Source organism: Bos javanicus, chromosome 18 (genome assembly GCF_032452875.1).
Source record: "Bos javanicus breed banteng chromosome 18, ARS-OSU_banteng_1.0, whole genome shotgun sequence".
Lineage (NCBI taxonomy): Eukaryota > Metazoa > Chordata > Mammalia > Artiodactyla > Bovidae > Bos > Bos javanicus.
In genome coordinates, this window is record NC_083885.1 from 51834717 (window position 1) to 51855842 (window position 21126).

Genomic DNA, 21126 nt, shown 5'->3' on the forward strand with positions numbered 1-21126 from the left:
GTAACTCAGGATTGCTTCTTCTTTAAAGCCAAGTATTTCTTTCCGTGTATCAGTCAATTAGAATTCTCTCCACACGACTGTAACATCCTGCTACCTCTGTCCTCTTATAAACTCCTGATTCCCTCTGCCAACACTCCGTTTACCGGAATCTGTGTCTCCCAAACTGCAATTCATAATAACACCAATAAAGCTCTTTCTTGGCACCCCGCATATGGATTATCCTCCAACACCTTTGAGACCAAAAGTTCTAGAGCCCGCTGACGAATTCCTTTACTTCTTCCACCCTCCCCCACGCCAGTCCCTCACCGAGTCCTGTCTACTTCAGGACACCACATGGCGGAGGCGGATCTCCGGCATGTCAACGTCGTGTGGGCTTCGGCTGACCCAAAGGTGCACGACGGGCTGAGTCTGGGGGACTCACAGGGGGTGCGCCCCGGGCGGCCTTTACTGCGCAAGCGCACGAGGCTCGGGCCTTTCAAACCTCGGCGAGCCGACAGTTAAGTCCCGACTGCGCATGCCTAGTGCGTCTCTCCGGCGAGTGGCCAGAGGCTCCGAGTTCCCTAGCAACGAGCTTTTCCCGCCTCGCTCTAGGCAACCACTCTCTCGCCCCTCCTCCCGGTCACTTTCACACCAGGCTCTCCTAACAACTGGCTTGGCCTGCAGGATTGGTCCCCAGCAGAAATTCACCATCCTCAGTGCCTCAACTGAAGCCTGGAAAGCAAGAGACCAGTAATCTTGAATGGATTTTTTCAGGAAGCCGGGAGCCTACCGCAACAGGATCCCCTCCATGACTGGCTGGCTGGGTACCCTCCCCACGCCCAACACACAGACACACACAGATACACACACTAACACACACACACGACAAAATCTCTGATCCCTGAAGATCAGGCCTGAGGTAGAGAGAGTATGTGCTGCTAAGTCGCTTCAGTCGTGTCCGACTCTGTGCGACCCCATAGACGGCAGCCCACCAGGCTCTGCCGTCCCTGGGATTCTCCAGGCAAGAACCCTGGAGTGGGTTGCCATTTCCTTCTCCATTGCGTGAAAGTGAAAAGTGAAAGTGAAGTTGCTCAGTCGCGACCGACTCGTGGCGACCCCATGGACTGTAGCCCACCAGGCTCCTCCATCCATGGGATTTTCTAGGCAAGAGTACTGGAGTGGCTTGCCATTGCCTTCTCCAAGAGAGTATGTAAAGGACCTCAATAAAACACACAAAGTATGTGCCCGAACCAGATGCACACCCAGCCTTCCTTTTCCAATGTGAACTCTGGGCATCTGTCCCCTACCATCCCCATGCCCTGAACAAGCACCCCTCTGTTCAGTCTCCGAGAGACCCAAGTGAATCGTGGGGTGGGGTCGGAGATGGAGACAGACCAAACACAGAAAAAGGAGTATGAGCCAAGCATGCCCGGCAAAACAAGCCTGGATTTGCTGGGTACTCACAGGTAGCCTCACCCACACTGGGCACCTCCTTGGGGAAGGAGAGAAGGGGGAGCGTACCTGCGTCCTAACAGCTGCTCTACTCTACAGAAAACAAAATGACCTGATTCTGATCTTGGGCTTCACCTTAGAAAAAAAGGGGATGAGGCCCAGGGCAGTGGGACCTGATGGAAGAGAGTTTAGGAAGCCCAGACGCCTGGGGCTGCATGGAGGAGGGGCTGGGCACAAGATGCCACTACTCCTTTTGGATTCTGGTTCCGTCTCCCCCACTCAGAGCTGCAGAGACCTACCCCAGGTCTTACATCATCCTTTCTTAGCCTAGGGGTAAGGGAGGTCCAGACCCGCCCCTTCTCAGCTTCCTATAAGAACACCTGGGGACCCGGGCCTGCAGGGTCACTCATCTAGCCATCATGAAGCCTTCCATGAAACCCGAGACCTTCTTGCTGGCCACCACGCTGCTCTGCACCCTCCTGGGTCTGGGTAAGTGACTAGGGCTCTGGAATCCTGGGACCCTCAAAACAAGGAGTATGAGAGAACATTCTGCCAGGTCCTCAAGGGAGAAGCGAAAGAGGAGGTGTGCTGGGAATTGAAATTCATGGAGAAGGCAAAGGGTAAAGGAGAGAAAGCCTGGGTCCCCAAGGGAGGAAGATATAAAAAACGTATGGGTTTAAATCTTGGAGAAAGGAGGGGTTTGGATGGGCTCTGCTCCCTGTATCCCAGGCAGTGTCTCAAAATAAGACACCTGAATTCTAGAAAATCACATGAGAATATGATTAGTATTTTTTACTAGTATGAAAAAAAATGAGGCGAGGTCGAGAGATTTCCTTTCTCCCAGGACTCTAAGCAGTTCAGGTCCCTGGTATCCTCCTCCCTTAGCTGTAGGAGTTCAGGCAGCTCCACTTTCCCCAGGACCCAGATGCCTTGTGTCTGGGCCTCCAGTTGCCTCCTGTCTCAGGACCAAGGAGTCCAGGCCCTTATCCCCGTAATCCTCGATCTTTCTTCTTGACCTGGGATGCAGATCTCCTCTCAGGTACCCCTGCCTGAGCGCCCACTGCCTACCAGACGTAGACAGCCTGGTCCCCACAAGGAAGGTGATCCCACTTCCGAGAACCAGCTGCACCTGAAGGCTCACAAAAGTCCATGAAGGACTTGCCCACTGGTTCAGGGCACAATCTCCCTGCCAACGCGGGGGACATAGGTGCGATCCCTGGTCCAGGAAGCTTCCACGTGCACTGGGGCAATTAAGACCCTTCAGCACAACTACTGAGCTCATGCTCTAGAGCCTGTGCTCTGCAACCGGAGAAACCAGCACAAATGAGAAACCCCAAACTGCAACGAGGGAGTAGCGTCTACTCACTACAGCTAGAGAAAAACCAACAGGAAGCAGGCACCCAGCAGAGCCAAAAATAGAAAAAAGAAAATTATAACTATAAAAAAACTTTTTAAGATCCATGGAAAGCTTCAGCAGGACCACTCAAGGTCCCCAAGCTGTATCAGAGGGTCTAGCATCCAAAGTCCCCAGCCTTGTAATTAGATAAACTTGCTCCATGAGGGGAGTTGCTTTCTGCCCTGCGCCAGAGAGCAGCTTTGGTCCCAGCACCATGGCATCCCTGCAGAGCTTCAGACACATCCCAGTTCAGTGGCCAGTGTCCGACCATGAAAACCAGGGAGACACAGGTCCTTCTTCCTTCAGACCCCTCCACCCCATCCCCGTCTGGGTTTGGGAGTCATGGCCCACAGACTACGGCACCTTTCACTAGAGCCCCGCTCTGTAATTGCAGGGTACCCACTGAGCTGTGAGGTGTGTGTCGGTGACGGTCCCAATTGCAGAGGAAAACTGCAGACTTGTGCCCTGGATGAGGACTCCTGCATAGTTGTCGTGACTGAGACCAACAGAAGTAAGAGGGCAGGGGCTGCTATCACATGCTGGGGGGTTGGGGGCTGCCTTCACGGTGGCAGATACCGCCATGGGCTGGGAGGGACCTTTGAGTGATGATTATCAGGAAAGGGAAAGGCAATCTCGAGGTGGGTGGTAGATAGAGAATCCGGTGGAATGACAGAAACCACTGTTGCCAAGGATTTCTGAAGATGAGACTCCAAAGAGGATGGGGAAGTGCAGATACAGACTTTCTTACCAAAGAAGTAATTAGGAAAGCAAAGGACATGGGGGAAGAGTGAAATCCAGAGAAGGGGGAAGTCTAATATGTAAAAGGTGAAGGGATGGGTGTAAAAGAGACTTGGGTGAGTTGCAAAGAATGTGATCAGGTTGATTCTCTGGGGCTGCGAGGGGTCTCCCAGAGATGCGGGCTGCAAGAAACTGTTCCTGACAAGAGAAAGCGGGTGCTACTGGGGCTGGTTGAGTTGGGTGCGAGCTCAGTTGTGTCTGAGTCTTTGCAACCCCATGGAGTGTAACCCGCCAGGCTCCTCTGTCCTTGGGATTTTCCAGGCAAGAATACTGGAGAGGCTTGCCATTTCCTCCTCCAGGGGATCTTCCCCACCCAGGGATGGAACCCGTGTCTCTCGCATCTCCTACATTGGCAGGGGGGTTCTTTACCACTGCACCACCTGGGAAGTCCCAATATTGTCATAGAGAGAGAGACGTACAAGGACAGATGGTCCCTGGGCGCAGTCCATGAAGTTGCAAAGAATCAGGCACAACTGAGCACCCACACACCCAAGCACGGCGGGTAAAGAGCAGAAACCCTAGGCTTGGAGGAGCCCACCCCGTCTATGGTCAGGAAGGGTAAGGCCAGGGAGACTGGAAGAGACCACTTTACGAAGACCTGAGAGTAGCCAAGAAGAGCAGCAAGAGATCATAGCTAGGAAGTCTGGGGAGTGACCCTGGGAAATCTGGAAGCGTCTACCTTAGATGGAGAAGGAAATGGGTATTACAGCAGGTGGGGATGGCAGCCCCATCCCAGCATCTGGTGGAAGGAATTCCAGGGGTCAGGGGAAGGCTGAAGACTGGAAGAGACCATTCACACAGGCATGGGGGTAGTCACAGGTGGTCTGGAAAAGACCACTGCAGATGCGACCTCTGCAGGATGGCAGTGGGGTGGCCCTGGGGCTGAAAGGGCCACCCTGGAGAGTCTGGGGGCTGGGGGAGGATGGGTTGCATACCTAATGAACCATTCAGACAATGCCCCAGGCAGAAAAGAGATCTGAATTTGGGGAGCTGGAAGAAACCTCTCTAGACAGCAGTGGGCTGGGGCAACTCTAAGGTGGGGGAGACATCCCAGGGCAAGGGTCCAGACCAGGGGCCACTGAGCCCCTGGCCCACGGCCATCCTGTAGAGGCCTCCTTGGCAGTGACCAGCTACAAGGGCTGTTCGAAATCCAGCGAGTGTGAGTCAGGACTCTTCGGCTTCACTGTGAACCATGAGAACTACATGGGCTCCAAGAGGCGCTGCTGCCAGAAGGATGGCTGCAACCAGGACCCCCTGCCCGGTAAGCCCCAGCTGAGCCCCACAGCTGGAGTCCCTCCCTGCCCACCCCTCCCCTGCCAGAGCCAGCTGTGGGCACCTGTCACTGACCTGCGCTGTCACCGGGGCAAGCGTCTTCCTTGCGCTGAGCCTCGGGTTCTTCTGTAAACTGCAGCGTCCAGGGACTTCCCTGGTGGTCCACTGACTAAGCCTCCATGCTCCCTATGCAGGGGTTGGATCCCTGGTCAGGGAACTCGATTCCACAGGCCGCAATTAAGATCCAACACAGCCAAATAAAGATTGTTTTCTGAAAATGCAGTGTCCGTTACCAACTGCTGTCCCCTGAGTGGTTGGGAGGTTGGGAAAGGGACTCACGTCTCCCATTACCTTACCCTCCACCCTCCTCTTCAGCGTTCGTGAGAAACCATACAGAGAATGGCCTTCGGTGTCCTTCCTGCATCACTGCCTTTACGGAAACATGCACTGCGACTGCGGAAGCACTGTGTGTTGGCGAGGAAACCCACTGTGTCGCCATGTCTGGCCTCATGCGGCCTGGTAAGGGGCACCTGGAATTCGGGAGGAGGGCACAGGGGTTCCAGACAGGCCGAGAACTGGAGCTTCATGTTTCCAGATTCTAAGGCAGACAGTGGCTCCAAAGATCTGGGGGAGAAGGTGGCTGGGGCATATGACCCTGGTCTAGGAGGAGGGAGGCTGGGGATCCTGACTGTAGTCTAAAATCCCCTTCAGTAGGTATCAAATTTGCTGCCCGGGGCTGTGGTATGAAGACCGCCTGCCACACCAAGCCCGGGACCCTGGTGCCCTCAGGTGCTCGTTTGTTCACCATCAAGAAGACCAGCTGTCTTTGAAGCCCCCAGGCTTCTGGCAAGGCTGAGTGAAGAACTGAGGCCCATGTAGTGTTTGGCCTCCATTCCTTCTCAGCTACGGTTCTAGAAATTCCTACGGTTCCCATGTGTCTGTAAATTAAACAAGTTAACAGATCAATCCTGAGTCTGTGATGTGCTATGTTTTGGGGAGATGGGATGCAAAAAGCAGGGGTCTGAACCCTTGGGAACCCTCTCTTTGGAAGAAAGAAAGGGAAGATGCTAGCTTTTTTAAAGGATTACTTTCTGCCTGGTCCCTATGCTAAGTGTTTTCCATGCGGTACCTCATTTCATAATCACAGCTCAGTGACGCTGAAAATATTGCCCCCATTTCACAGAGGAACACACTGAGGCACGGAGTGTGGTGTCACTTGCCTTCGGTCAAAGAGCTGGGAGGGTCAGACTCCAGAGTCCATGATCACCTCTCCTAGCTAACCTGTTTTTGCCCCAGAGTTCATGTTCGTAAAATGTGGATTTAATAGCTATAACTTCAAAGGGCTGTCTTAAGAGTCAAATGAAAGAAAACGCAGAAAGGACTTATTTCAGTGCCTAGCTCCTTTCAGGGGCTTCCCTGGTGGCTCAGATGGGAGAGAATCTGCCTGCGAATGTGGGAGACGTGGGTTCAATGCCTGGTTCTGTAAGTCCTCTGGAGAAGGGCCTGGCAACCCACTCCATTATTTTTGCCTGGAGAATCCCACGGACAGAGTAGTCTGACAGCCTACAGTCTATGGAGTCAGAAAGAGTCAGACCCCACTGAGTGGCTGAGCACACTGCACTAGCACCTTTAAGACACTGTGGGTTCTGCGCACAATGTGTCTGGCCAATACTTACCATCCTAGTAGCTACTACTTACTCAGTTTCCATGTTTGGCAGATGCTAGACTTTGGCATCTATCAGGATAGTCTGGATTATGCTACAGTAACAAACAAATCCCTAAACTCAGTGGTTTAAAACAACAAAGTTGTATTAGTGTCGGGGCCTTTAATGGACTGGGACCTGGCAATCCGGAGACAATGATAAAAAAGTTAAAGAGAGAAGGAGGCTGATACTCCCTGGTTTACAAAGAAAACCAATAAAATCCTTGACACAGCACTTGTGTCTCTCACGAAGGCACCGGGCGCCCTCTCGAGGGGGGATGAAGGAACAGTGGAGAGAGTCTTAGAAGCCCTGGCAGGAGAGTGAGCCTTAAGGGTCTCTGCGCTCCAAGGAATCAGCCGAGGAGAGTGAGAGAGAGAGAGAGAAAGAAAGACCTGGGGACCCAAGTGCTGATGGAGCAAAGGCGCTTTAATCATTTCTCTGTGAGTATATAAAGGCTGTGGTACAGGAAGTTTCTTTCGACAATGATAAAGATCAAAAAACCAAATGTACAGCAACTGTCACCAAGGGAACAAGGGATTAATAATGGTCACAAGGTCAGGAGACAATCCATATCTCAAGAAAGGAGATGGAGACTAAGCGGTTTTGTTGTAAAGAGAATGTTTACTAAAGGAGATTCAAGCCTGTCTCACATGATGACCTCAGTTCCTGGGAGCAGCTGTTCCGCTTAAAAAGGAACAAACGACTTGGAGAAACAGCAGGTAGGAATCCACCTGTTAAACATTCCCTGACATTTCCCCCTTATTTATTTATAATATTTGTAAAAAGAGTTCTGACCATTAGAGTTTGTTTAGTTTTAACAATCTTAGCATGAATCTTGGCAGCGGTAGATGACAAATGTAATTGTTATGAGAATCACCAAAATTACAGTTTTAGACCCAATGCTGTGAGTAATGCTTTGAAGCCATCTGCATGGGTCTAGCCCAGATAATTGATCAGCTAGTTGTTCAGCTAAAGTTTCCAAATTGGTGGAAGAGGGCAGATTATTACAAAAGGTTTCAAATATATTTTTTGTAATTATTGTACTTGCAGAGAGACATTATCATGTATGTTTTGTAAATGAAATTTGATTTGTTCCTAGTTGTAGGCATTATTATTGAAATGAACAGGAGTAACACAAAATTGAGTAGAATTCCAATCACATTTTAGCATCACCTGTTTTTGTACATCTATTAATTGATCTCCAACCCATCTGATGACTGTTTTTAGTTCCTGTATTTCATCTTGAATATCCTCATCTATCTGAGCCTGAGTGGTCTGCATAGTATGAGCATCTCTTGTCCAATTTTGAATAAAATTATGTGTTTGAATTGAGGTTTGTAAAACACCACCAGTGACAGCAGCAGTGGTACAAATAGCTATTAATCCCAAAATGCCAAAAATCAGCCATCCAATGAATCGTTTAGATCATCGGAGCAATTTATTAAGTAACCAGGAAGCAAGTCCAGCCATGGGACCCTCTTCTCAGGGCCACTGGAATACCAATAAATCTATTGGTAACCACAGATTATGTCGAGATTGAAGAATCAAAAGGGAGCCATTTCTCAAGGAAATAGAGAAGTTAAGACAAGTATATAATTTACAATTTATGCAAGTTACAGAACATAAAGTCTTATTGAATTGTAAATTTCCTATAGCTACAACAAAAGGAAGTGGAACATAGGCTTGTATAAAATATGATTGATTATACTGAAAGAAACAATGGCTACAGCTATGACTAGTCCCTGTGAAATGTCCAGTCCAAGTCCCAAGTTCCTCGGTGTTTGCAGCAAGTTTCCAGATGTCCCACTGCTTAGGCCCAATCTGTTTATCAAGAACGATTTGAGGATGAGGGGGGACCTTTCCACTATCAAACCATCCAAGAAGTCCTCTGTCATGGTAATGCTCCATTGTAGTATTAGTAACTTTCCATGCCATTTGAGTAACATAATCATACACAGTTCTATTAATATCATCTGAGCAGTTAGATAACCACATACCATGGGGTCCCCAATTGACAATTGTATGATTAGCCATAAACATTAATTTTCCTGAGTGGCCTGACATTTGTCCCAATGAACAGGAATATATTTAAAGTTCTTATTAGTAAACCCTTTGCATAGTGTTCTTTGTTCTTTCCTTAACTCTTTCCCTAAAGTTTCAGTAGTATAAACATGGTTCACAGACAAAGAAAGGGCAGTAAATAATCCAAGCAGTGTCCGAAAGTCCTCTTTTAGAGGCAGGGCGAGAGCCCAAGTTTGTCGGCTAACATTTATGCATAATTTTGTTGGGCCCATATACAAAGGAAGGACTTCATAACCTAGAGAGATATTAATTAGTTTTTTCAGGATGAGAGGGCCCCTCCAAGTTCCAAGAAGGGGGCATATGTGTTGAGTTATTAGTAGATACGATTGGTCCTATATCTGTTCATTCTATAACCTACAATAGAAAAGGGGGGTTAGGTATATAAGCCCAATAAGTGTGATCAATCAAGTCAGCCTGAGCGGGGGAAGCAAAAGCAAGCAAAGCAAGCATAGCGAAGAAAAATATTTTCAGGATTCCGAGGCATTCCCTGCTGAGAAATCAGATTTTCAGTTTGATTAGTAAGGGTTTTTATCTGTCCCCAAGTAGGGAGATCATAAGGTTGATGACGTTGAGTGCGGTGTTTTTTTGGAAATTTTTAAAATCGCCATGGCTTGTATTAGAATTCCTTCCTCCTGAGGTTTTTGTTGTTTCGCTTCTAGTCTGAATGCTGGGGGGCCCCCTTAGGTTGAATCTTCTGAAGAGGAAGCCATGTGAGTTCGTTGGATCCATCTGGAGAAATAGAAGCATATCCCTTTCCCTGCAAGATTAGTTTCTTAGATTTCCATAGATTAGTTAGTCCATCTTGATATCAAATGGGCAAAGGAAGGGAGGTGTCCTTTAATGTTTCAAAATGTTTTTCTGCTTTTGTCAAAATATCTCCTTGCAGTAAGTTTAAAAAATTTAAAATAAATAAAGCTATATTAATAATAGTTATAGAAAGAAAGGAAAGCAATAATGATGAAAACATTCTTAGGAAATATTTCAGTCCAAAAGAAAAAAAAATCATCTAGAAATCTGTTTGGGACTGGTATTTGGCTGTGGTTTTGAATAAATGGGTTGATTTTCTCTTCATTCAATATATACATTATTCCTGATATAAAAAGAAATGGGATCTGACTGTGTTTTAAGTGGTTTGTGTTATTTGGGGCAAAGGATTAGGAGCAAACATTCAAATATTTTTTCCTAAGTGAAATTATTGAAAGTTGATGCAGAACAACTTGATAAATGAAATGTTGCTCATATCCAAATATATTTGAACTTGTCCTTGGAAAAGAAATGCAGCCTGGCAGCTGTTGAATCTCTCTGTTCAGTGTGTCAAGGAAGATGATTATATTTTCAAGACAGACCTGAAAAGCAGGTGAATATTTTGCACTTTTGATATTCTTAGGAACAAATAACTTATTTGGCAAATGGTGTCATTTTTACTTTGTTTTTGTTTTGTGTTGTGAAACAGGCATTGAAGTTGATGTTATTTTAAGAATCTTACAGACTGGAAATAGAAATAAAGCTATATTAACCGTAATATCGGAGAAGGCAATGGCACCCCACTCCAGTACTCTTGCCTGGAAAATCCCATGGACGGAGGAGCCTGGTAGGCGGCAGTCCATGGGGTCACTAAGAGTCGGACACGACTGAGCGACTTCACTTTCACTTTTCACTTTCATGCATTGGAGAAGGAAATGGCAACCCACTCCAGTGTTCTTGCCTGGAGAATCCCAGGGACGGGGGAGCCTGGTGGGCTGCCATCTATGGGGTCGCACAGAGTCAGACACCACTGAAGCGACTTAGCCGCAGCAGCAGCAGCAGCAGCAACAGTAGTTATAGGCTTAAAAAATATATTGCATTAGAATCTAGTAATGTCTGCTCTGGTAAGAAGACAAAAGTGTTCCTGTGTATTTTTCTTTATTTAATTTTCCATTTGTAGTTACAGTGTGCAATGTGTTTGTTTAATTATGTCTTGTGTTTGTGGATTATAAGGAACGTTTGTAATCTGTTTAATAGAGAATGAATGTAAAAATTGTTTGAATTGTTTAGAAATATAGGCAGGGCCATTGTCTGTTTTTATGGAATTAAGTGTTCTCAGTATTGTAAAGTAAGCTAATAGGTGGGTTATAACATGTTGTGTAGTTTCACCTCGGAGAAGTGTGGCCCCTATAAAAGAAGAATTTGTTCACGCTGAAGCCAATTAGATAATTGCTCTGCTTCCATGTTTTCTCCTAAAATCCTCTGTCCTAGCCTACCCACAAAGCACCTCTAATCATTTTTCAGTTTTGGCTGTCTGATTTGAATTGTCTGCTTACATGAACTCTTCAAACTATAACGTGCCACAGTTTACCTTTTACAACTGATAGGACCTTTATTTTATGATTATTATCAATCTTTTTGGTCACACTGCACAGCTTGTGGGATTTTAGTTCCCCAACCAGGGACTGATTGAATCTGGGCTCCTGGCAATGAGAGAGTGGCGTCCTAACCACTGCACCGCCAGGGAATTCCCTAGGACCTTTAGAATAAGAATGTGTGTTCAAGGAAAACCTCATTGGTTAGAATGTCCTTTGTAAGGTGGAAAAAGCACCATTTAAAATTCAGTGCACGTCAGTTCAAAGACTAGTGGGACTTCCCTGGCTGTCCAGTGGCTAGGACTCCTCCGCACTTCCAATGTAGGGGGCCCGGGTCCGATCCCTGGACACTGAACTAGACCCTGCTGCCATGTGCAGCTGCAACTAAGACCTGGCCCAGCGAAATGAATAAATGAAGACTGGCGATGTCAAGCATCAGTGAAGATGTGAAGCGCACATGCTGCTGAAGGAAACGTAAAGTGGAACAAGCCCTTTGGAAACCAGTCCATTTGTAATAAGTAAAACAAATCTGCCTGCATGCCTAATCACTTCAGTGGTGTCCGACTCTTTGTGACCCTATGGACTGTAGCCTGCCAGGCTCCTCTGTCCATGGGGCTCTCAAGGCAATAATACTGGAGTAGGTTGCCATGCCCTCCTCCAGGGCATCTGCATCTTCCCAACCCAGGGATTGAACCTGCCTATCCTGTGTCTCCTGCATTGCAGGCAGATTCTTTACCACTGAGCCAACAGGCAAGTCCTAGATCCAACTGAAGACCCTACAATTTGACTCTTTTAGATAGTTACCCCAAAGAGAGCTCTATACAGAGGATTGTACAAGAAGGTTCATAGCAGCTATGTTCATAATAGTCAAAAAGTGGTGGGGAGTTCCCTGGCGGTCTAGTGGTGAGGGCTTTTCACCTTTTGACTGCTGGGATCTGGGTACAATCCCTGCCTGGAGAACTAAGATCCTGAAAGCCGCGAGGTGCGGACAAAAATAGCCACCAAAAAGTGGCCACAGTCCAGAGGCCCGTCAACAAGAGAATGGAGGAACACGTTGAGATCTCTGCTTCCAGTGAAACTTCTCAACAATAAGGTGGAACAGGCCGCTAACCTACACACAATATGTTAGACCCCGTGTTCCTGGCTCCACCAGACTCTGCTGGACGGGCTTCTAACCTGGCCCCACAAGCTCTCCTTGATGGCGCTATGACAAATTGCCTATCTGTCACCCCTGCCTGCAATCACACAGAACTCTCTGGATGCTCCCTGAGGGTCGGGGCTTGGTTTGGTTTTGTTCACTACTGGTTCCTGAGCTTAAGCCCAGCTCTGTTCCACACTAGCATTAGCACCTCGTCAGCTCAGCTTTTGGAGCCTCAGTTTCCTCATCTGTAATTGGGGATGATCACCCTATGTAGGATTTATGCACGTAAATACCACGGCCACAGGGCACAGCTCATGAAGGGCACCCTGTCACTGCCAGTCAGGAGGTCGCTGCTCAATTACTGTGTTGAAAGAAGAAAAGAGCTGGACTCTCCTTATCACAAGGTGGATTAGAATCTACCTGCCAGTGCAGGGGACAGGGGTTTGATCCCTGGTCTGGGAAGATTCCCCATGCTACAGAGCAACTCAGCCCATGAGCCAAAAGTACTGCGCTTGTTCTCCAGAGCCCTGGAGCTGCAACGACTTAGTGCACATGCCATAGCTACTGAAGCCCGTGTCCCGTGCTCTGCAACGAGAGAAGCCCACGAACTGTAACTGGAGTGTAGCCCCCACTCCCAGCAACCAGAGAAAGCCGATGTAAAAGCAATGAAGACCCAGCACAGACAAAAGTAAGTAAACGGATGACTGTAGGAAGGCTTCTGCCAAAGCTTCCGCATTCTGCCTGAATAAAGGCACAGAAGACCACATGAGGGCGGAAGGCAGTTACGGGGCCCGAAGCACTCTGGGGCTCTTTTTCTAAATTTATTTATTTGGCTGCCTTGGATCTCAGTTGCAATACTTGGGATCTTTGTTGCAGGATCTTTCATTTGGGTGACTGGGCTTAGTTGATCCCAGGCATGTGGGATCTTATTTCCCTGACCAGGGGTCAAATCCATGTCCCTTGCATTGCAAGGATTCTTAACCACTGGACCACCTGGAAAATTCCCTAGGACTCTTTTATTTGGCTCACAGAATGACAAGTGACTATGACCCCCAAAGGTTCCTAGTCTGCCACCCCACACAGCCAGGAACATCCGATGACCCGATCTGCAATGTCACCTCCCAGCCGGGAGGTGGCCTGGAGACTCTGCTGGCACCCCGCTACAGACAAGAAGGTCCCCACAGCGGAGCAAGGAGCCTGGGCTTGTGAGGAGGCCAGCCTGAGTTCAAATCCAGCCCTGCCACTGCCAAGCTGTGCAGCCCTGGGTGACATAAAATCTCTCTGAGCCGCAGTTTCCTCATGAGTGAAGGAGTTGAGGGGACACAGAATGCTAGCCATCACAACGCACAGCCACTGTGGCGGCACCTAAGTGTAAACAGTGTGGCAGCCTTGTAATACCTGTAAGACCGCGACACCTCTGGAAGCCAGGATCTATCTTTATCTCCATTTCACAGGTGAGCCATTGAGACAGGAAGCAGCTATGTAACTTCCCAGAGGTCACGAGTTTGGGCTAAAGTGAGCGTCAGCTGGGCTGCGTTCCTTCTAGACGTTCTGGAGGAGAATCGTTCCCTCATCTTGTCTCCAGCTCCTAGAGCCCCCTGCCCTCCTCGGTGGTGGCCCCTTCCTCCAGCTCCAGAGCCAGCAGTGGCATCGCTCCAGCCTCTGCTTCCATCCCCACAGCTCCTCTGACTGGTTCTCCAGTCGCCCTCCTTCCCTGATAAGGACCTTTGTGATGACACTGCTTCCCCCCAAATCATCCAGGCCTATCTCCTCTCCTCGAGATCCTTACAGGGACTTCCCTGGTGGTGCAGTGGCTAAGACTCCGCCATCCCAATGGAAGCAGTCTGAATTCGATCCCTGGTCGGGGAACTAGATCCCACAATCTGCAGCTAAGTGTCTGCACGCAACAACAAAAGATCCCGAGTGCCACAACTAAGACTCAGTGTGGCAAAATAAATAAATAAAAATAAATAAGTATTTTTAAAAAGTCCTCAAAAGTCCTTTTCTGCATGTAAAGGACACATGTACAGGTTCTGGGGATGCGGACAACTTTTGTGTGTGTGTGTATGTTGTGGTGGCTCAGTTGTGTCCAGCTGTTTGCGACCCCTCAGACTGTAGTCCACCAACCCCCTCTGTCCGTGGGATTTCTGAGGCAAGACTATGGATGGGTTGCCATTTCCTCCTCCAGGGGATCTTCCCAACCCAGAGATCAAATCCAATGTCTCCTGCACTGATAAGTGGATTCCTTACTGCTGAGCCACCAGGGAAGCCTGTGACACCTTTAGGGGCCCATTATTCTGTCTACCATGCTTTGCAAGTTCTTCCTCAGACAGGCATCACTCAATCCTCACGACCACATTGGGAGGAAGGCTCAGTAACCCTCCGGTTTTACATATGGGGAAACTAAGGCCAAGACAGGAAAATCAATGGCTCGCACATCACACACAGCTAATGACTGGCAGAGAAGTTCAGACCCAACTGCCTGAGTACAAGCCAACACTGCTTTCTAACTCCACAATTTCAATCCTTTGATAAAATCTCAACATCTTAGAACTTTCCCAGTGGTACAGCGCTTAGGACTCCGAGCTTCTACTGCGGGGGCCCAGGTTGAATCCCTGGATAGGGTACTAAGATCCCAGTGCTACGTGGCATGGCCTAAAAAAAAAAAACAAGACTCAACACCTCTGCCTCTCCCACATTATAAAGCATGGGGCCCTTCATCCAGTAGAATGTATACATTTATATTTTAATGACTGTTTCTTATTTCACATATGGGCTCCCTTGTCTTCCTTTTTGATAAATAGAAAATTTCTGATTAAAAACATGGAAACAACCCAAATGTCCATATGAATGGATACATATTGTATGATATTTATACTACAATGGAACGGTGAAAGTGTTAGTTGCTCAGGCCTGTCCAACTCTTTGTGACCCCATGGACTGTAGCCAACCAGGTTCCTCTGTCCATGGAATTCTCCCAACCATGCTAGAATGGGTTGCCATTCCATTCTCCAGGGGATCTTCCAGACCTAGGGACAGAACCCAGGTCTCCCCCACTGCAGGCACATCCTTTCCCATCTGAGACAATGGAACAGTAGTCAGCTGTAAAAAGCAATGAAAGACTGATTCAAGTTTCAATGTGGAGGAACCCTGAAAACCCGATGCTAAGTGGCATCGGAGCCAGACACAAAAGGCGGCATATTGCATGATCTTGAGTGAAGTCACTCAGTCGTGTCCGACTCTTTGTGACCCCATGGACTGTAGCCTACCAGGCTTCTCCATCCGTGGGATTTTCCAGGCAAGGGTACTGGAGTGGGTTGCCGTTTCCTTCTCCAGGGGATCTTCCCGACCCAGGAATTGAACACGGGTCTCCTGCATTGCAGGCAGACGCTTTACCCTCTGAACCACCAGGGAAGCTCCTGTATGATCTTATTATATGAAATGTCCAGGACAGACAAATTCATAGAGAAGACAAAAAGGTACATCAGTGGTCCATACACACACTAGTATACAAAGTAGACAATCAAAAGGAACTGCTGTACAGCACAGGGAACTTGTTAGGGTCCACAAGGGCTCAGAGCGTCTTACTTACAAATGTCCCATCGTGGTGACCTGACAAACAAGGGAGGAAGTCACAGTGGCCACATTGTCCAGGTAGCATCCTGTTTTATCCTTAAGGCGATATCCTGTTTTTCCCTGCTGGTGCCAGTTTCTCAAGACCACCTGACTACCTGACCATGAGACCCCTCCGACTACAGGATCACAAGACTCCAGTTGCAGGTAAAGATAAACTAAGACACCCCCCCCCACTTCAGGGCACAATTTCCCAACAATAGGATGTAAGAAGTGTTGGCTGTAAAGGGACAGCACTGGTTTCTCTCTAAAGCCAGTCGTTTTCTCTCTTCCTATAATAAATCTTTCTCTTCCTGAATGCCCAGCTCACTCTCTTTTTCTCTGTGCTCACCTTACAAAGTATACTCAATATTTTGTACTCACCTGTTTGGGAAGAGAATCTGAAAAAGAATACATATAAACACATATAAGGTATACATAAACGAATCACTGCTGTACACTTGAAACGAACACAACACTGTTGAATCAACTCTACTCCAACATAAAATAAAAATTAAAGGGACCTCCCTGGCGGTCCAGCAGTTAAAACTCTGAGCTTCCACTGGGGTGGGCACAGGTTCGATCCCTGGTCGGGAAACTAAGATCCTACATGTCTTGCAGCGCACCCAAAAAATTAAAACAATATAAAAAGGTTCCACATCCATGAAAGGCAATGATATGAATCATTTGAAAGAATAAGGTAGACCCTGATGCCATAACAATAGACCTCTAAGATAAGGTTATTTGGGAAAAAGCAAGGGAGAGGACCATGTACGTACAACGTACTTTCCAAAGTGGGGTAGGGGTGAATATATATGTTTCCCTGTGGACAGAGTGACTTGAGGAACCAGCTGAGAAGCTGCTTATGGTGATCGGTGATCGCCACTGTGAAGACCTGGGTCGCGGGGAAGGGAGGGGAAGGGCAGGAGGGGACTGAAGCAGATGGCCTGTGAAGAGGACTTCCTGTTCAGTGTACGCCCTCCCTTTTGTGCCTTTCTGAGTTAAGCACTATATTCTCATAGCACCCATTTGAAAAGTAAATCTAATAAAACCACAGTACTTATCTCCGACAATGGACTCCTATGCAGAAATGAGAATGAATCCTCTGGAGCCACACCCAGCGAGGAAGAAGAACGAACAGAATGAACCTAATGCACAATGCTGGTAAAGAGCAGACCAGCCGGGGGCGAAAGTACTAGATGCCCACTAGAAACCGTGTGACTCTATTTACCTACAGGCAAAGGTAATTGGAGCTGTTAGAAATCGGGGTTGTGGTTCCCCTTGTGGGGGGCAGTGACAGGAAGGAGCCCAAGGAGACGTGGGTGGGGGAGGCGTGTTCCATTCCTTGATCTGGTGCAGAGGACATGGGCTGCGCGTGTGTTGATTCACTGGACTGTGCCTGCTGTACACACGTGTCATGTCAGAAGCAGGCAAGAAATTTCAAACACGACAATGGGAAAAAGCGTGATGAGAAAACACTGAAATACAGAAATGGAACATGTTCACTTGCTACTGAACAATTCCTCTAAGAATGTACCTCCAGCAGGAGACTAGAGCCACCACTCTGGCCCAGGAGCGGTTAGCCAAGAGGCTGGAACTGCCAGCCAGGGAGAAGGTGATGGGCTGGCAATAGAGACTCTTTTGGTCACTGCAAACCAAAAACTTGTGTGGGGCTTTCACGAGCTGAAACCCAGATGGTAATACATAGATGCTGCGAGATATTATTTGAGGCAAAAAATACAGAGTAGAAGGAAAACCTATAGATCAGTCTATGTGTCCTGAATTTACCGCTTATCACTTACTTGAAAAGAACCAAGACTAGATTCAGTGAGTGTGGAGTCACCTTGTATGCTGCTGCTGCTAAGTCACTTCAGTCCTCTGGCTCCCTCACTCCCCACATTCTGTCTCTTCTTGCTCCCACTGCAGCTACAATGCACAATTAAATGGGAAGTTCCTGGTCATAAAAGAGCCCAGCAGGATCATCCGGCAATACACAAGTGAATCCCCCTCTTTACACAAACACTTGCGTGGTGACAGCGAACTATTGCAAACATTATGTCACCGGATTTTCACGATAACCCTGGGCTCAGATCACATTATTCCCAATGGACAGATGAGAAGACAGGTTCTGCAAGATGAATCCATTTGCCTGAGGTCACAGAGTGAGTAAGAGGGAGAGATGCCGACTTGAATCCAGGTATGAGAGATTAACTTGTCAGCCACCTGGATCTCTCTTGGTTTAAAATACTGGCTCTAGGCAAATTGTATAGCCTCTCTGGGTCTAGTTTCTTCATCATGTAAGGGGATAATGAATAGAATTGAGGCTATGGGATTTTTATGAGAATTCAATGAATTAACCCATAGGAGGTGCTTAGAATGGTGACTGGCAGGTTTTTTTGTTAGTTGCAGTTTCCCACCTGGGCATTGAACCTGGGCCCTTGGAGAATAGAGTCCTAACCACTGGACAACTAGGGTATTCCCAGACAGTTGTAATGCTGAATAAATTATCTCTCATTATTCTTACTGGACCATGTTAGGGAACTATAGATATTTAAACACCTAAGGTCATTCAGTAAATCTTGTGGGCTTGTGTATTATTCCTGGTAGGAGAATTCTCAGCTTCTTCCTAATTCTCAAAATGGTCTATGAACCAAAACGTTTTCAGAACCACCGGGTAAGACAGACAATAATATACTTAGCCCAATTCCGTAAGCCTTGCATCCAGCATCCCTCCCCAAACACCCAAACGTTCAGAAGGGAGGAATGTGACCAAAATTGAGAAAGACAGGCCTTGTTTGGTAGTCCAGTGGTTCAGAATCCATGTTGCCAATTAAGGGGCTGGACGGTGGGGGGCAGTGGGTGCAGGAGGGAAGAGGGGCCCAGGATCACTCCCCGGACAAGGAATGAAGGTCCCAACACATCATGTGGTATGACAAAAAATTGTAAATAACTTTTTTTTTTTTAGACAGAGACTTCCCAGGTGGTCCAGTGGTTAAGACTCCATGCTCCCAATGAAAGGGGCCCCGGGATCCAATCCCTGGATAGAGAACCAGGTCCCACCTGCCACAATTTAAGATCCAACACAGCCAAATATAAATAAATATGAAAAGGAAAGAAAGTCAACATAGGAACACAACGAAGCAAGAAAAAGGTGGCTAGAGCACCCACACTGGGTTCAGCTCTCAGCACCGCCATGTATGAGGGATGATAACAGCTCTACCACCACCCGACTCCCTGGAGAGCCAGATCATGCAGGGTGACAGCCAGGCAGCCCCTGGGAACACGCTAGCTCGCTTCTCCCACCAGTTCCTTATGCCTGATGGGAAGAGCCTGTTGGGAAGTCTGTCACCATCCTGGGTCAAGCTCCCCTTTTCCGTTTGCTCCCTCCAACTTCACCAAGCTCGTACCAAAGCACTCTGCATTCCACAATGGTCACTAAGACTGGCCACTTCACTTTGGCCCTTCCCAGCCCTCAGTTTCCCCATCTTTAAAATGAGCTTGATTGGCTTAGATGATAAGGACCTTCCAGTACTAAGCCCAGGGACTTCAGAAAGCAGGATGCGTGCCAATGATTTACTCTGTTCCAACTGAGGATAATAAGGCCCTGAAAGGAGCAGCAACCTACACAGGCCACACACCGATTCATCCCTGGCCTAGCCTTGCATCACCTTTCTCCTCTGCTAAGGGTACAGAAGAAGGCTGAGCGCTGAAGAATTGATGCTTTTGAACTGTGGTGTTGGAGAAGACTCTTGAGAGTCCCTTGGACTGCAAGGAGATCCAACCCGTCCATTCTGAAGGAGATGAGCCCTGGGATTTCTTTGGAAGGAATGATGCTGAAGCTGAAACTCCAGTACTTTGGCCACCTCATGCCAAGAGTTGACTCATTGGAAAAGACTCTGATGCTGTGAGGGATTGGGGGCCAGAGGAGAAGGGGACGACAGAGGATGAGATGGCTGGATGGCATCACTGACTCGACGACGTGAGTCTGGGTGAACTCCGGGAGTTGGTGATGGACAGGGAGGCCTGGCGTGCTGCGATTCATGGGGTCGCAAAGAGTCGGACACAACTGAGCGACTGAACTGAAGTGAACTGAAGGGTACAGGGACCACACTGCTCACTGAGTATGCTGAGGCCCAAAGGGAAAACTGCCTCAGCTCACGTCCAGTTAACTCCAGAGCAGAGTCTGGACCCTGGACTTTCAGGCTTCTATTAAGGAATGGGGGCAGGGAGACTGCTCTGGGCAGGTCCAGTGATTAAGACTCGGAGCTTCCACTGCTTGGGGTACGGGTGCCTACCTGGTCGGAGAACTAACACCCTGCATGCCACATAGCAGGGAGGCCAAAAAAAAAAGATTGGGGGGCGGTGCGCAGAATCACCTGGAGCACCATAGAGACGGTCTTCTCGCCCGCCCTGGCTGCCCGCCATTTACAGTAAGTGCCTGCCTTCAGGTTTTCTACACAGAAGTCTGGAAAAAAGAGTGGGAAAGGGAATGTTAGGGTTCAGAGATGAGAGCTAGGTCCCCAGCTCTCAGATTAATCTGAGGGTGCTCTCAAACCCTCTGATATTCCCCAGGTTTAAGTTTCCCTATTAATCCCCACACACTCTGGGGTTTGAGGAAGAATGGATACTTGTATATATGTATACAATAGCTATGTTCCTTCGCTATTCATCAGAAATTACCACAGCATTGTTAATTGACTGTACCCAAACAAAATGTTTTTAGTGTTAAAATAATAATTGGAGAAGGAAATGGCAACCCATTCCAGTATTCTTGCCTGGAAAATCCCATGAACAGAGGAGCCTGGTGGGCCCCAATCCATGGGGTCACAGAGAGTGGGACATGACTGAGTGACTGAACTGAACTGAGGGGCCTACCGCAACAGGATCCCCTCTACCTATGGCTGGCTACCCTCCCCACAGCCACCCCCATCCCCCCCCCACACACATAAAATTACACCCCCAAAAATACACACACACACACGAAAAAATATACATACACACGTGAAAAAATACACACACCGACACAAAATCTCTGATCTCAAGATCATGTGCCTGAGGTAAAGGATCTCAATAAAACACAAAGTATGTTTCCAAACCAGACACACACCCAACCTTGAGTGCTTCCAACCGTGCCTCAGCTTTCCAATGTGGTTTCTGGGCATCTGGTACCGTGCCCATCCTGGCCCAAGGACAAGCACCCCTCTGTTCAGTCTCTGAGAGACCCAGAAATGCATCTTGGGGTGGGGTTGGAGCTGCAGACAGACCAAACACAGAAAAGGGGGTATTGAGCCAAGCATGCCACGGCAGAACAAGCCTGGACTTGCTGGGCACTCCCCAGTAGGGCCTCAGTCA

General features: G+C 48.1%; 1 protein-coding gene across 1 annotated transcript; it reads left to right on the forward strand.

Annotated features, from left to right (window-relative positions):
* Window positions 1-553: 553 nt before the first annotated feature.
* LOC133229440 (phospholipase A2 inhibitor and Ly6/PLAUR domain-containing protein-like) lies at window positions 554-5863 on the forward strand. Its single transcript, XM_061385812.1, has 5 exons — window positions 554-1920; window positions 3222-3338; window positions 4734-4886; window positions 5273-5494; window positions 5612-5863. The coding sequence occupies exons 1-5, from the start codon at window positions 1851-1853 to the stop codon at window positions 5725-5727; spliced, it is 678 nt and encodes a 225-aa protein (XP_061241796.1). The 5' UTR covers window positions 554-1850; the 3' UTR covers window positions 5728-5863.
* Window positions 5864-21126: the final 15263 nt, after the last annotated feature.

What these genes read in the sequence shown, in the direction of transcription:
- LOC133229440 (XM_061385812.1), top strand. Translation starts at nt 1,851, where the DNA reads ATGAAGCCTTCCATGAAACCCGAGACCTTCTTGCTGGCCACCACGCTG. An exon ending in CTGCACCCTCCTGGGTCTGG is followed by an intron (nt 1,921 to 3,221) that starts GTAAGTGACTAG and finishes CTGTAATTGCAG; the next exon opens with GGTACCCACTGAGCTGTGAG. An exon ending in CAACCAGGACCCCCTGCCCG is followed by an intron (nt 4,887 to 5,272) that starts GTAAGCCCCAGC and finishes CCTCCTCTTCAG; the next exon opens with CGTTCGTGAGAAACCATACA.